At 42.3% G+C, this 12451-nt stretch overlaps 1 protein-coding gene and 1 non-coding gene across 2 annotated transcripts; both read left to right on the forward strand.

Moving 5' to 3' along the window:
* Positions 1-274: 274 nt before the first annotated feature.
* LOC148565643 (uncharacterized) lies at positions 275-736 on the forward strand. Its single transcript, XM_088487202.1, has one exon. It carries the CDS (start codon positions 275-277, stop codon positions 734-736), a length of 462 nt encoding a protein of 153 aa, XP_088343328.1.
* Positions 737-12138: 11402 nt separating this feature from the next.
* LOC148565644 (small nucleolar RNA R71) lies at positions 12139-12246 on the forward strand. Its single transcript, XR_015885580.1, has one exon. It is a non-coding gene; the product is annotated as a small nucleolar RNA R71 (small nucleolar RNA).
* Positions 12247-12451: the final 205 nt, after the last annotated feature.

Raw genomic sequence — 12451 nt, forward strand, 5'->3', positions numbered from 1 at the left:
TGCTCAACCAAGGGGTGGAATTCCTAAGGATGGAAATGTCTTGCAAGAAGCTACTCCAATTCCATTTCCCACATTGGCAAGGAAGCCCAAGAAGCAAGTGGAGCTAGATCCCAAGATGGTGGAGATATTTAAGAAAGTTGAGGTAACCATTCCTCTCTTTGATGCTATTCGCCAAGTCCCTAAATATGCCAAGTTTCTAAAGGATTTATGCATGAACAAGGAGAAGATCCATGATTTAGAAACTATGCTATTGGAAAGCTCAATTTCTGCTCTAATGGGTGGTATGCCGGAGAAGTGTGGTGACCCCGGTCCTTGCCTAGTCACTTGCACTATAGACGGGGTGCAATTTGTTGATTGCATGTATGATCTAGGCGCTTGTGTGAGCATTATGCCTTTGTCTGTTTATGAGGTCTTGAAGCTTCCACCGTTGAAATGGTCGGCCGTCCGGTTTGTTTTGGCGGATAAAAGCATAATTTCTGTAGTTGGCATTGCGGAGGATGTTCTAGTGAGTATAAAAGGGTTAGTCTTTGCAATTGATTTCCATATTCTTGAGATTCCCCCTAGTGACTCCGGAAGGACATCACCTATCTTGCTTGGGAGGCCTTTTTTGAAGACCTCTCGATTTAAATTGGATGCTTTTTCGGGTACCTACTCTTTTGAGATTGATAGAAGAGCGGTGAGCTTTAATCTTGATGAAGCCATTAGACATCCACCGGAGGACCATTCTATCTTCTGATGTGATATGATTGATAATGTGGTGGCCGAAGTCCACCGTGATAGTCTTGATGGAAAGAGTATGATTCAAGACCCAAGTGTGGGGAGTTCCCATCTATGTGAAGAAGACACCTTACCACCTCCGGTGCTACTGGATGATCAAGTGCCAAGTCATGAACCAAGTGTGGATTTGAAACCACTTCCACCCCCACCTAAAATATGCATTTCTTGAAGAGAATCAAAAGCTCCCGGTGATTATTACAAAGGAGCTTACCTCCCAACAAGAGGAGAGGTTGCTTCATGTCTTGAGGAGAAACAAGAGGGCTATTGGGTGGAGTCTGGCAAACTTAGTTGGCATAAGCCCTCAAGTATGTGAACACCGCATTTTCCTAGAAGAAGGAGCCAAACCCATTCGAAAATCTCAAAGGTGTCTAAATCCTACCATTCTAGAGGTTGTGAAGAAGGAGGTCACCCGGTTGTTAGAAGCCAACATTATTTATCCGATTTCGGATAGTGAGTGGGTGAGCCCCGTGCAAGTGGTTCCAAAGAAATATGGTGTTACTATAATCAAGAATGAGAATGGGGAGCTTATAGTCACAAGGGTCCAAAACTCATGGATGGTCTGTGTCGACTATAGGCGCTTGAACTTGGCCACTAGGAAGGATCACTTTCCGTTGCCATTCATCGATCAGATGCTTGATCGCTTGTGTGGTAAATCTCATTACTGTTTCCTAGATGGCTACTCTGGTTATTTCCAAATCTATATTGCTCTAGAAGACTAAGAGAAAACCACTTTCATATGTCCCTTCGGAACATATGCATATAAAAGAATGCCATTTGGCTTGTGCAACGCACCGGCTACGTTCCAAAGGTGTATGATGAGTATATTTGCGGATCTTCAGGAGCATTGCATGGAGGTGTTTATGGACGATTTTAGTGTTTATGGGGACTCCTTTGACCTTTGTTTGGATAACCTTGCAAAAGTATTAGAGAGGTTTATTAACTCAAACCTTGTGCTCAACTTTGAAAAATGCCACTTTATGGTGAGACAAGGTATTGTTTTAGGTCACATCGTCTCTAATGATGGTATTTCTGTTGATCCGATAAAGGTCGATGTTATTTTTAGTTTGCCTTACCCCTCTTCTGTGAGGAAAGTCCGTGCTTTTCTTGGTCAAGCAGGTTTCTACCGGTGTTTCATCAAGGACTTTAGTAAGGTGGCATTACCTCTCTCTCGGTTGTTGCAAAGAGATGTGGAATTTGATTTGAATGAAGAGTGCATGGAGGCATTTGACAAGCTAAAGATTTCCTTGACCCAAGCTCCTATTGTGAGAAGGCTTGACTGGAGTAGGTCATTCGAGATCATGTGTGATGCATCAAACTATGCGGTGAGAGCGGCGCTAGCTCAGCACGAGGGTAAAAATCCTTATGTCATTGCCTATGCCTCTAAGACTTTAGATGGAGCCCAGTCTAACTATACTACCACCGAGAAGGAATTGTTAGCAATTGTCTTTGCCTTGGATAAATTCCGGGCTTATTTACTTAGCTCTAAGGTGGTAGTATATTTGGACCATATGGCGTTGAAGTATTTGTTGGCCAAGAGAGAATCGAAACCAAGGTTGATCCGATGGGTATTGCTTTTGCAAGAATTTGACCTAGAGATCAAAGATAGGAATGGTTCTCAAAATTTAGTGGCGGACCACTTGAGTCGCCTAGAGCACACAACGGGCGATTCCACTCCTATCAATAATACATTTCCTCTTGAGGGCTTGCTAGCAATATCCGAGGTGATCCCTTGGTATGCACCCATTGCTAATTACTTTGTTGCTCGCACCCTTCCTCTCGATTTTTCTCAACATCAAAAGGATAAGCTCAAAAGCAAATCCAAATATTATGTATGGGATGACCCATATTTGTGGCGATGTGGTGCCGATCAAATAATTAGGAGGTGTATACCACAATCCGAGTTTCAATCTATTTTGGAGGCTTGCCACTTTTCTGAGGGTAGCGGCCACTTTGGTCCTCAAAGAACTTCTAGAAAGGTCTTAGACTGCGGATTTTGGTGGCCTACACTTTTCAAGGATGCATCTCTCTTTTGTATCTCTTGTCCACAATGCCTTAGGTTTGGAAATATCTCCAAGAAGAATGAGATACCCCAACAAACAATGTTGTTTTGCAAAATTTTTTATGTTTGGGGTATTGACTTCATGGGTCCTTTTCCAAACTCTAATAGTTTCATATATATTCTGCTAGCTGTTGACTATGTTTCCAAGTGGGTGGAGGTGATTCCCACCTGAACTGATGATACTAATATGGTTCTTTCTTTTGTTCGGAATAACATCATTTGCCGCTTTGGATCACCACGAGCAATCGTGAGTGATCAAGGCTCTCATTTTTGTAACAAAAGGATGACAGGGCTGATGAAGAAGTATGGCATCATTCACAAGGTGGCCAGGCATACCACCCCCAAACAAATGGCCAAGCCGAAGTCTCTAACCGGGAAATCAAGCGCATATTGGAAAAGATTGTGAAGCATTATAGGAGGGATTGGAGTTCTAAGCTCGGAGATGCGCTTTGGGCTTACCGGACGGCTTATAAGGCACCAATTGGTATGGGCCTGTTCCGGTTAGTCTATGGGAAGGCTTGCCATCTCCCGGTGGAGGTAGAACATAAGGCGTATTGGGCCTTAAAAAAATGCAACTCAGTATTTGGGGGGCCAGAGTCGAAAGGAAGTTACAGTTGGTGGAGCTTGAGTGTCTTCGATTGGAAGCCTATGAGAATTCAAGGCTCTACAAAGAGAGAATAAAGGCAGTGCATGATAAAAACATCAAAAGGAGAGAGTTTAGAGCTAGGGAGCTAGTCCTCCTTTATAACTCTAGGTTAAGATTGGTGCCAGGCAAGTTAAGATCAAGGTGGGAAGGTCCTTATAGAGTGGAGAAAGCTGAGCCATATGGGGTCTTACACCTGAGTCACCCTTCAAGCCCCAAAATCTTCAAAGTTAATGGTCATCGTCTAAAGCTTTATCATAGAGAGAAGATGAAAAGCAACAAAGAGGTTGAGGTGTTCCTTCTTGAGGACACACCCAAAGGCGAAGAGTTCTGAGCTCATGACCGTCTAACTTAAGGACGTTAAAGAAAAGTGTTAGGTGGGAGACACCCCACCATGGTATGATCTTCCATTGTACATAGTTGCTTGCTTATAGCCTTTAGAGTCATTGTGAATTTGGTAATTGTTTGATTTTGTGAATTTTTTCAACATGCTTGATTTTGTTTCATCATTATTAAGATGCTCATGAGGATTTCATTGATTTTGGTGGTTGAATTGGGATGTTGAGAAAATGCTTAATCTTGAGTGTTACATAAAATTTTGGGTGTTTTTGACCCTTTTTAGCATGCATTACTACCAATTTGTGCTATAATTGCCCCTCCTCATGTGTATAAAAAAAAAAGAGGTCAACCCATGCGCAAGCGTGGGAGACGCGTGCGCGTCGACGCGTTTCCACAGCTCCTGGTACTAAAACTAGAGAGTTGTACGACATTTGTGCGCGTTTGGTGTTGGGAGCACAAATGCTCCCCACGCGCAAGCATCGGTAACGCTTACGCGTCCCTTGTCCATTTCGCACACCCACGCGCAAGCATGGGCGATGCGTACGTGTCGATTGCGAATTCTGGATCTCTGGTACAAAAACCTGAGAGTTATGCCTGATTTGTGCGAGAATTGTGCGGGCGGCACAACTGCCACCCACGTGTAAGTGTGGGCGACGCTTACACGTCGGTCACCAATATCGCCATCCACGCGTGTGCGTAGGGGACGCGCGTGCGTCAATTGTGCTGTAGCCAACTCCTGGTACAAAAATTAGAGAGTTGTGCGAACCTTATGCTGCCTTTGTGCGCGAGGCACAACTTGGTCCACGCATGCATGTCACTTGACCCGTACGCGTCTTCTCCCATTTCTGCAGCCCACGCATATGCGTGGGGGACGCCTACGTGTCACTTCTCTGTTTTCTCATCCACGCGTACGCGTGGATGGCGCGCACGCGTCGCGTCCCAGACGCACCTGATATGCAGCGCGCGCCTTGTTTTGTTTCTTCAATTCTCTTCTTCCATTGCTTCTTCCTTTCTTCTCCCATCTTCCCACCACAACCACCGGTGACCACCACCTCTGGCGGTCCCATACCTTTTTCTCCCCTCTTTCCTCCTCCCCCCTCTCTTATTATCACTTACACTCTACCTTGTCCTCTTCCTCTTCTCAAGGTTCTACTCCTTCCCCTACTTCTTTTTGTCTTATTTTTACATCTTTCTCTTATTGGTTGCACTTATTTTCTCTCTTCCATTTCTTCTTAGTTGCATTTTGGTTAACTTGTTCTTGTTTGCTTATTTTCTTTCTATTTATATTTTCCATGGGTGTTGTACTTTGAGCTATGACTTGCATTGGTTGGATATTTTTATTTTACTTGGTTTAATTGTGTAATGTGGTATGGTTAGGATAATGGGTATTCTATTTGGGGTATTATTTGTTTGAATTTTTCCTACTTGCTCATTATTTGAATATTGCCCACCAAGTGTTTGTTGAAAGGCACCTATACCATTTTGGTTCAATTTGACTTTATGCTCTTAACTTGGTGCTTCTTCTTCATACACTTGCTCTTCTTTAAGTGCATTAGGCCTATTTTGCTTCATGTTTACCATTCTTATACTCATTACCCCTGACTTGCTTCCTCATTATTATTGATGCTTGAGCTATCCTTCTCATGCCTTATTGCATGCTTCTCTCACTCTTGCATCCAATGCTAAGTGATATGACCCATGATCATATTCTTGTCTTGTTCACATGTTGCAGCTGTCATGTCCTCAAGACGCACTATTCCTTTTGGACATTACTTTTCACTTGCATGTTATTCTCTAATTTGATTCTTTGGGTTTAATGTTTCCTCTTTTCCTTCCTTTTTCAAGATGGCTAGTGCACGAAATTGTGATCATCAACAATGGCGCCAAAGGACTTGGAGCTCTTAAACGTGAATCACACTTTGTCACAATTCCACACAACTAACCAGCAAGTGCACTGGGTCGTCCAAGTAATAAACCTTACGTGAGTAAGGGTCGATACCACGGAGACTGTCGGTTTGAAGCAAGCTATGGTCACCTTCTAAATCTCAGTCAGGCTAATTCAGATGGTGATGGAGAATTGATATTTAAAAGATAAATAAAACACAAAATAAAGATAGAGATACTTATGTAATTCTTTGGTTGGAATTTCAGATAAGCGTATGAAGATGCTTTGTTCCTCCAGAACCTCTGCTTTCCTATTGCCTTCTTCCAGTCATTCATACTCCTTTCCATGGCAAGCTTTATGTTGGGCATCACCGTTGTCAATGGCTACTTCCCGTCCTCTCAGTGAAAACGTTCCAAATGCGCTGTCACCGCACGACTAATCATCTGTCGGTTCTCGATCATGTCGGAATAGGATCCATTGATCCTTTTTGCGTCTGTCACACGCCCCACAATCGCGAGTTTGAAGCTCATCACAGTCATCCCTTCCCAGATCCTACTCGAAATACCACAGACAAGGTTTAGACTTTCCGGATCTCAAGAATGACCGCCAATAATTCTAGCCTATACCACGAAGGTTCCAATCTTAGATTAGAAACCCAAGAGATACGCATTCAAGCTTGTTTGCATGTAGAACGGAAGTGGTTGTCAGTCACGCGTTCATAGGTGAGAATGGTGATGAGTGTCATATAATCATCACATTCATCATGTTCTTGGGTGCGAATGAATATCTTGGAGAAGAAATAGACTTGAGTTGAATAGAAAAACAATAGTACTTTGTATTAATTCATGAAGAACAGCAGAGCTCCACACCTTAATCTATGGTGTGTAGAAACTCCACCGTTAAAAATACATAAGTGATAATAGTGTAAGCATGGCCGAATGGCCAGCCTCCAAGGTCTAGGGACTAAACGTCCAAAGATTGTTTAAAATAAAATAGTAAAAGGTCCTATTTATAGAGAACTAGTAGCCTAGGGTTTACAGAAATCAGTAATTAATGCAGAAATCTCCTTTCGGGCCCACTTGGTGTGTGCTTGGGCTGAGCATTGAAGCTTCCATGTGTAGAGACTTTTCTTGGAGTTAAATGCCAGCATTTGTGCCAGTTTGGGCGTTTAACTCCAGCTTTTGTGCCAGTTTTGGAGTTAAATGCCAGAATTCTTGAGCTGACTTGGAACGCCGATTTGGGCCATCAAATCTCGGGCAAAGTATGGACTATTATATATTGTTGGAAAGCCCAGGATGTCTAATTTCCAACGCAATTAAGAGAGCGCCAATTGGGCTTCTGTAGCTCCAGAAAATCCACTTTGAGTGCAGGGAGGTCAGAATCCAACAGCATCTGCAGTCCTTTTTCAGCCTCTGAATCAGATTTTTGCTCAGGTCCCTCAATTTCAGCCAAAAAATACCTGAAATCACAGAAAAACACACAAACTCATAGTAAAGTCCAGAAATATGATTTTTAAATAAAAACTAATAAAAATATAAAAAAAACTAATTAAAATATACTAAAAACATACTAAAAACAATGCCTAAAAGCGTATAAATTATCCGCTCATCACAATACCAAACTTAAATTGTTGCTTGTCCCCAAGCAACTGAAAATCAAATAGGATAAAAAGAAGTGAATATACAATGAATTCCAAAAACATCTATGAAGATCAGTATTAATTGGATGAGCGGGGCTTTTAGCTTTTTGCTTCTGAACAGTTTTGGCATCTCACTTTATCCCTTGAAGTTCAGAATGATTGGCATCTATAGGAACTCAAAATCCAGATAGTCTTATTGATTCTCTTAGTTAAGTATGTTGATTCTTGAACATGGCTACTTTATGAGTCTTGGCCGTGGCCCTAACTACTTTGTTTTCCAGTATTACCACTGGATACATAAATGCCACAGACACATAACTGGGTGAACCTTTTCAGATTGTGACTCAGCTTTGCTAGAGTCCCCAATTAGAGGTGTCCAGGGTTCTTAAGCACACTCTTCTTTTTGCTTTGGACCTCGACTTTAACCGCTCAGTCTCAAGTTTTCACTTGACACCTTCACGCCACAAGCACATGGTTAGGGACAGCTTGGTTTAGCCGCTTAGGCCAGGATTTTATTCCTGTGGGCGCTCCTATCCACTGATGCTCAAAGCCTTGGATCCTTTTTATCACCCTTGCCTTTTGGTTTAAAGGGGTATTGGCTTTTTCTGCTTGCTTTTCTTTTCTCTTTTTTTTTTCTGCAAGCTTTTCACTGCTTTTTCTTGCTTCAAGAATCATTTTTATGATTTTTCAGATTATCAACAACATTTCTCCTTTTCCATCATTCTTTCAAGAGCCAACAATTTTAACATTCATAAACAATCAAATTTAAAAATATGCACTATTCAAGCATTCATTCAGAAAAATAATAGTATTGCCACCACATCAAAATAATTAAACTGTTTTAAAATTTGAAATTCATGCACTTCTTTTTCTTTTTCAATTAAAAACATTTTCTTTTAAGAAAGGTGATGGATTCATTTTCATAGCTTCAAGGCATAGACACTAAGACACTAATGATCATGTAATAAAGACACAAACATAAATAAACATAAAGCACAATTTTCGAAAAATAGAAAATAAAGAATAAGGAAATTAAAGAACGGGTCCACCTTAGTGATGGCGGCTTGTTCTTCCTCTTGAAGATCTTATGGAGTGCTTGAGCTCCTCAATGTCTCTTCCTTGCCTTTGTTGTTCCTCTCTCATGGTTCTTTGGTCTTCTCTAATTTCATGGAGGAGGATGGAATGCTCTTGGTGCTCCACCCTTAATTGTCCCATGTTGGAACTTAATTCTCCTAGGGAGGTGTTGATTTGCTCCCAATAGTTTTGTGGAGGAAAATGCATCCCTTGAGGCATCTCAGGGATTTCATGATGAGGAGTTTCCTCATGCTCTTATCCATAAGTGGGATCTCTTGTTTGCTCCATCCTTTTCTTAGTGATGGGCTTGTCCTCATCAATGAGGATGTCTTCCTCTATGTCAATTCCAGCTGAATTGCAGAGGTGACAAATGAGATGAGGGAAGGCTAACCTTGCCATAGTGGAGGACTTGTCCGCCACATTGTAGAGTTCTTGGGATATAACCTCATGAACTTCTACTTCCTCTCTAATCATGATGCTATGAATCATGATAGCCCGGTCTATAGTAACTTCAGACCGGTTACTAGTAGGAATGACTGAGTGTTGGATGAACTCTAACCATCCCCTAGCCACGGGCTTGAGGTCATGCCTTCTTAGTTGAATTGGCTTCCCTCTTGAATCTCTCTTCCATTGAGCGCCCTCTTCACATATGTCCATGAGGACTTGGTCCAACCTTTGATCAAATTTGACCCTTCTAGTGTATGGGTGTGCATCTCCTTGCATCATGGGCAAGTTGAATGCCAACCTTACATTTTCCGGACTAAAGTCTAAGTATTTTCCTCGGACCATTGTAAGCCAATTCTTAGGGTCCAGGTTCACACTTTGATCATGGTTCTTGGTGATCCATGTATTGGCATAGAACTCTTGAACCATTAAGATTCCGACTTGTTGAATGGGGTTGGTGAGAACTTCCCAACCTCTTCTTCGGATCTCATGTCGGATCTCTGGATATTCGCCCTTTTTGAGCTTAAATGGGACCTCGGGGATCACCTTCTTCTTGGCCACAACTTCATAGAAGTGGTCTTGATGCACCTTTGAGAGGAATCTCTCCATCTCCCATGACTCGGAGGTGGAAGCTTTTGCCTTTCCTTTCCTCTTTCTAGAGGTTTCTCCGGCCTTTGGTACCATAAATGGTTATGGAAAAACAAAAAAGCTTTAGCTTTTACCACACCAAACTTAGAAGGTTACTCGTCCTTGAGCAAAAGAAGAAAGAAGAGAGTAGAAGAAGAAGAAATAGAGGAGATGGAGGGGGCTTTGTGTTTCGGCCAAGGGGGAGAAGTAGTGTTTAGGTTGTGTGAAAAATGAAGGAGTGAAGATGGGTTTATATAGGAGTGGAGAGGGGGGTATGGTTCGGCCATTATGGGTGGGTTTGGGTGGGGAAGTGGTTTGAATTTGCATGGTGAGGTAGGTGGGGTTTTATGAAGGATGGATGTGAGTGGTGAAGAGAATGGTGGGATTTGATAGGTGAGGGGTTTTTGGGAAAGAGGTATTGAGGTGATTGGTGAATGGTGAATGGGTGAAGAAGAGAAAGAGAGGTGGGGTAGGTGGGGATCCTGTGGGGTCCATAGATCCTGAGGTGTCAAGGATTTCTCATCCCTGCACCATGTGGCGTGCAAAACGCCCCTTGCTGTCAATCCTGGCGTTTAACGCCAGGCTGCTGCCCATTTCTGGTGTTTAACGCCAGCTTCTTGCCCATTCCTGGCGTTAAACGCCAGTCTGGTGCCCATTTCTGGCGTTAAACGCCCAGAATGGTGCCAGACTGGGCGTTTAACGCCCATTTTGCTACCCTTACTGGCGTTTAAACGCCAGTAAGTTTCTCCTCCTGGGTGTTCTATTTTTCATTCTGTTTTTCCTTCTATTTTTGCTTTTTTAATTATTTTTGTGACTTCACATGATCATCAACCTACAGAAAACATAAAATAACAAAAGAAAATAGAAATTTAATATAGATAGTTAAAGATTGGGTTGCCTCCCAACAAGCGCTTCTTTAATGTCAATAGCTTGACAGTGGCTCTCATGGAGCCTCACAGATGTTCAGAGCAATGTTGGAACCTCCCAACACCAAACTTAGAGTTTGAATGTGGGGGTTCAACACCAAACTTAAAGTTTGGTTGTGGCCTCCCAACACCAAACTTAGAGTTTGACTGTGGGGGCTCTGTTTGACTCTGTATTGAGAGAAGCTCTTCATGCTTCCTCTCCATGGTGACAGAGGGATATCCTTGAGCTTTAAATACAAGGGAGTCTTCATTCACTTGAATGATCAATTCTCCTCTGTCAACATCAATCACAGCTTTTGCTGTGGCTAGGAAGGGTCTGCCAAGGATGATGGATTCATCCATACACTTCCCAGTCTCTATGATTATGAAATCAGCAGGGATGTAATGGTCTTCAACCTTTACCAAGACATCCTCTACAAGTCCATAAGCCTATTTCTTTGAATTGTCTGCCATCTCCAGTGAGATTCTTGCAGCTTGTACCTCAATGATCCCTAGCTTCTCCATTACAGAGAGAGGCATAAGGTTTATACTTGATCCCAGGTCACACAAAGCCTTCTCAAAGGTCATGGTGCCTATGGTACAAGAGATGGAGAATTTTCCAGGGTCTTGTCTCTTCAGAGGTAATTTCTGCCTAGTCAAGTCATCCAGTTCTTTGATGAGCAATGGAGGTTCATCCTCCCAAGTCTCATTACCAGACAACTTGGCATTTAGCTTTATGATTGCTCCAAGGTACTTAGCAACTTGCTCTTCAGTAACATCTTCATCCTCTTCAGAGGAAGAATACTCATCAGAGCTCATGAATGGCAGAAGTAAATTCAATGGAATCTCTATGGTCTCAATGTGAGTCTCAGATTCCCATGGTTCCTCTTTAGGGAACTCCATGGAGGTCAGTGGACGTCCATTGAGGTCTTCCTCAGTGGATATCACTGCCTCTTCCTCCTCTCCAGGTTTGGCCATGTGAGACGTGTTTATGGCCTTGCACTCTCTCTTTGGATTCTCTTCTGTATTGCTTGGGAGAGTACTAGGAGGGAGTTCAGTAATTTTCTTACTCAGCTGACCCACTTGTGCCTCCAAATTTCTAATGGAGGACCTTGTTTCAGTCATGAAACTTTGAGTGGTTTTGATTAGATCAGAGACAATGGTTGCTAAATCAGAGTGGCTCTGTTTAGAGTTCTCTGTCTGTTGCTGAGAAGATGATGGAAAAGGCTTGCTATTGCTAAACTTGTTTCTTCCACCATTATTGTTGTTGAAACCTTGTTGAGGTCTCTGTTGATCCTTCCATGAGAGATTTGGATGATTTCTCCATGAAGGATTATAGGTGTTTCCATAGGGTTCTCCCATGTAATTCACCTCTTCCATTGCTGGGTTCTCAGGATCATAAGCTTCTTCTTCAGAGGAAGCTTCCTTAGTACTGCCTGTTGCTACTTGCATTTCAAACAGACTCTGAAAAATCATATTGACTTGTTAGGTCAATATTTTATTCTGAGCCAATATGGCATTCAGAGTATCAATCTCAAGAACTCCTTTCTTCTGATTTGTCCCATTATTCACAGGATTCTTTTCAGAAGTGTACATGAATTGGTTATTTGCAACCATTTTAATGAGTTCCTGAGCTTCTGCAGGCATCTTCTTCAGATGAAGAGATCCTCTAGCAGAGCTATCCAATGATATCTTGGATAGTTCAGACAGACCATCATAGAAAATTCCTATGATGCTCCATTCAGAAAGCATGTCAGAAGGACATCTTCTGATTAATTGCTTGTATCTTTCCCAAGCTTCATAGAGGGATTCACCTTCCTTCTGTCTGAAAGTTTGGACTTCCACTCTAAGCTTGCTCAATTTTTGAGGTGGAAAGAACTTTGCCAAGAAGGCATTGACTAGCTTTTCCCAAGAGTTCAGGCTTTCTTTAGGTTGTGAGTCCAACCATGTCCTAGCTCTGTCTCTTACAGCAAAAGGAAAAAGCATAAGTCTGTAGACTTCATGGTCAACCCCATTGGTCTTGACAGTGTCACAGATTTGCAAGAATTCAGCTAAGAAC

This window comes from Arachis ipaensis, chromosome B5, assembly GCF_059453495.1.
Source record: "Arachis ipaensis isolate K30076 ecotype BB chromosome B5, ASM5945349v1, whole genome shotgun sequence".
NCBI classification, from domain to species: domain Eukaryota; kingdom Viridiplantae; phylum Streptophyta; class Magnoliopsida; order Fabales; family Fabaceae; genus Arachis; species Arachis ipaensis.

What these genes read in the sequence shown, in the direction of transcription:
- LOC148565643 (XM_088487202.1), top strand. Translation starts at nt 275, where the DNA reads ATGGGTGGTATGCCGGAGAAGTGTGGTGACCCCGGTCCTTGCCTAGTC.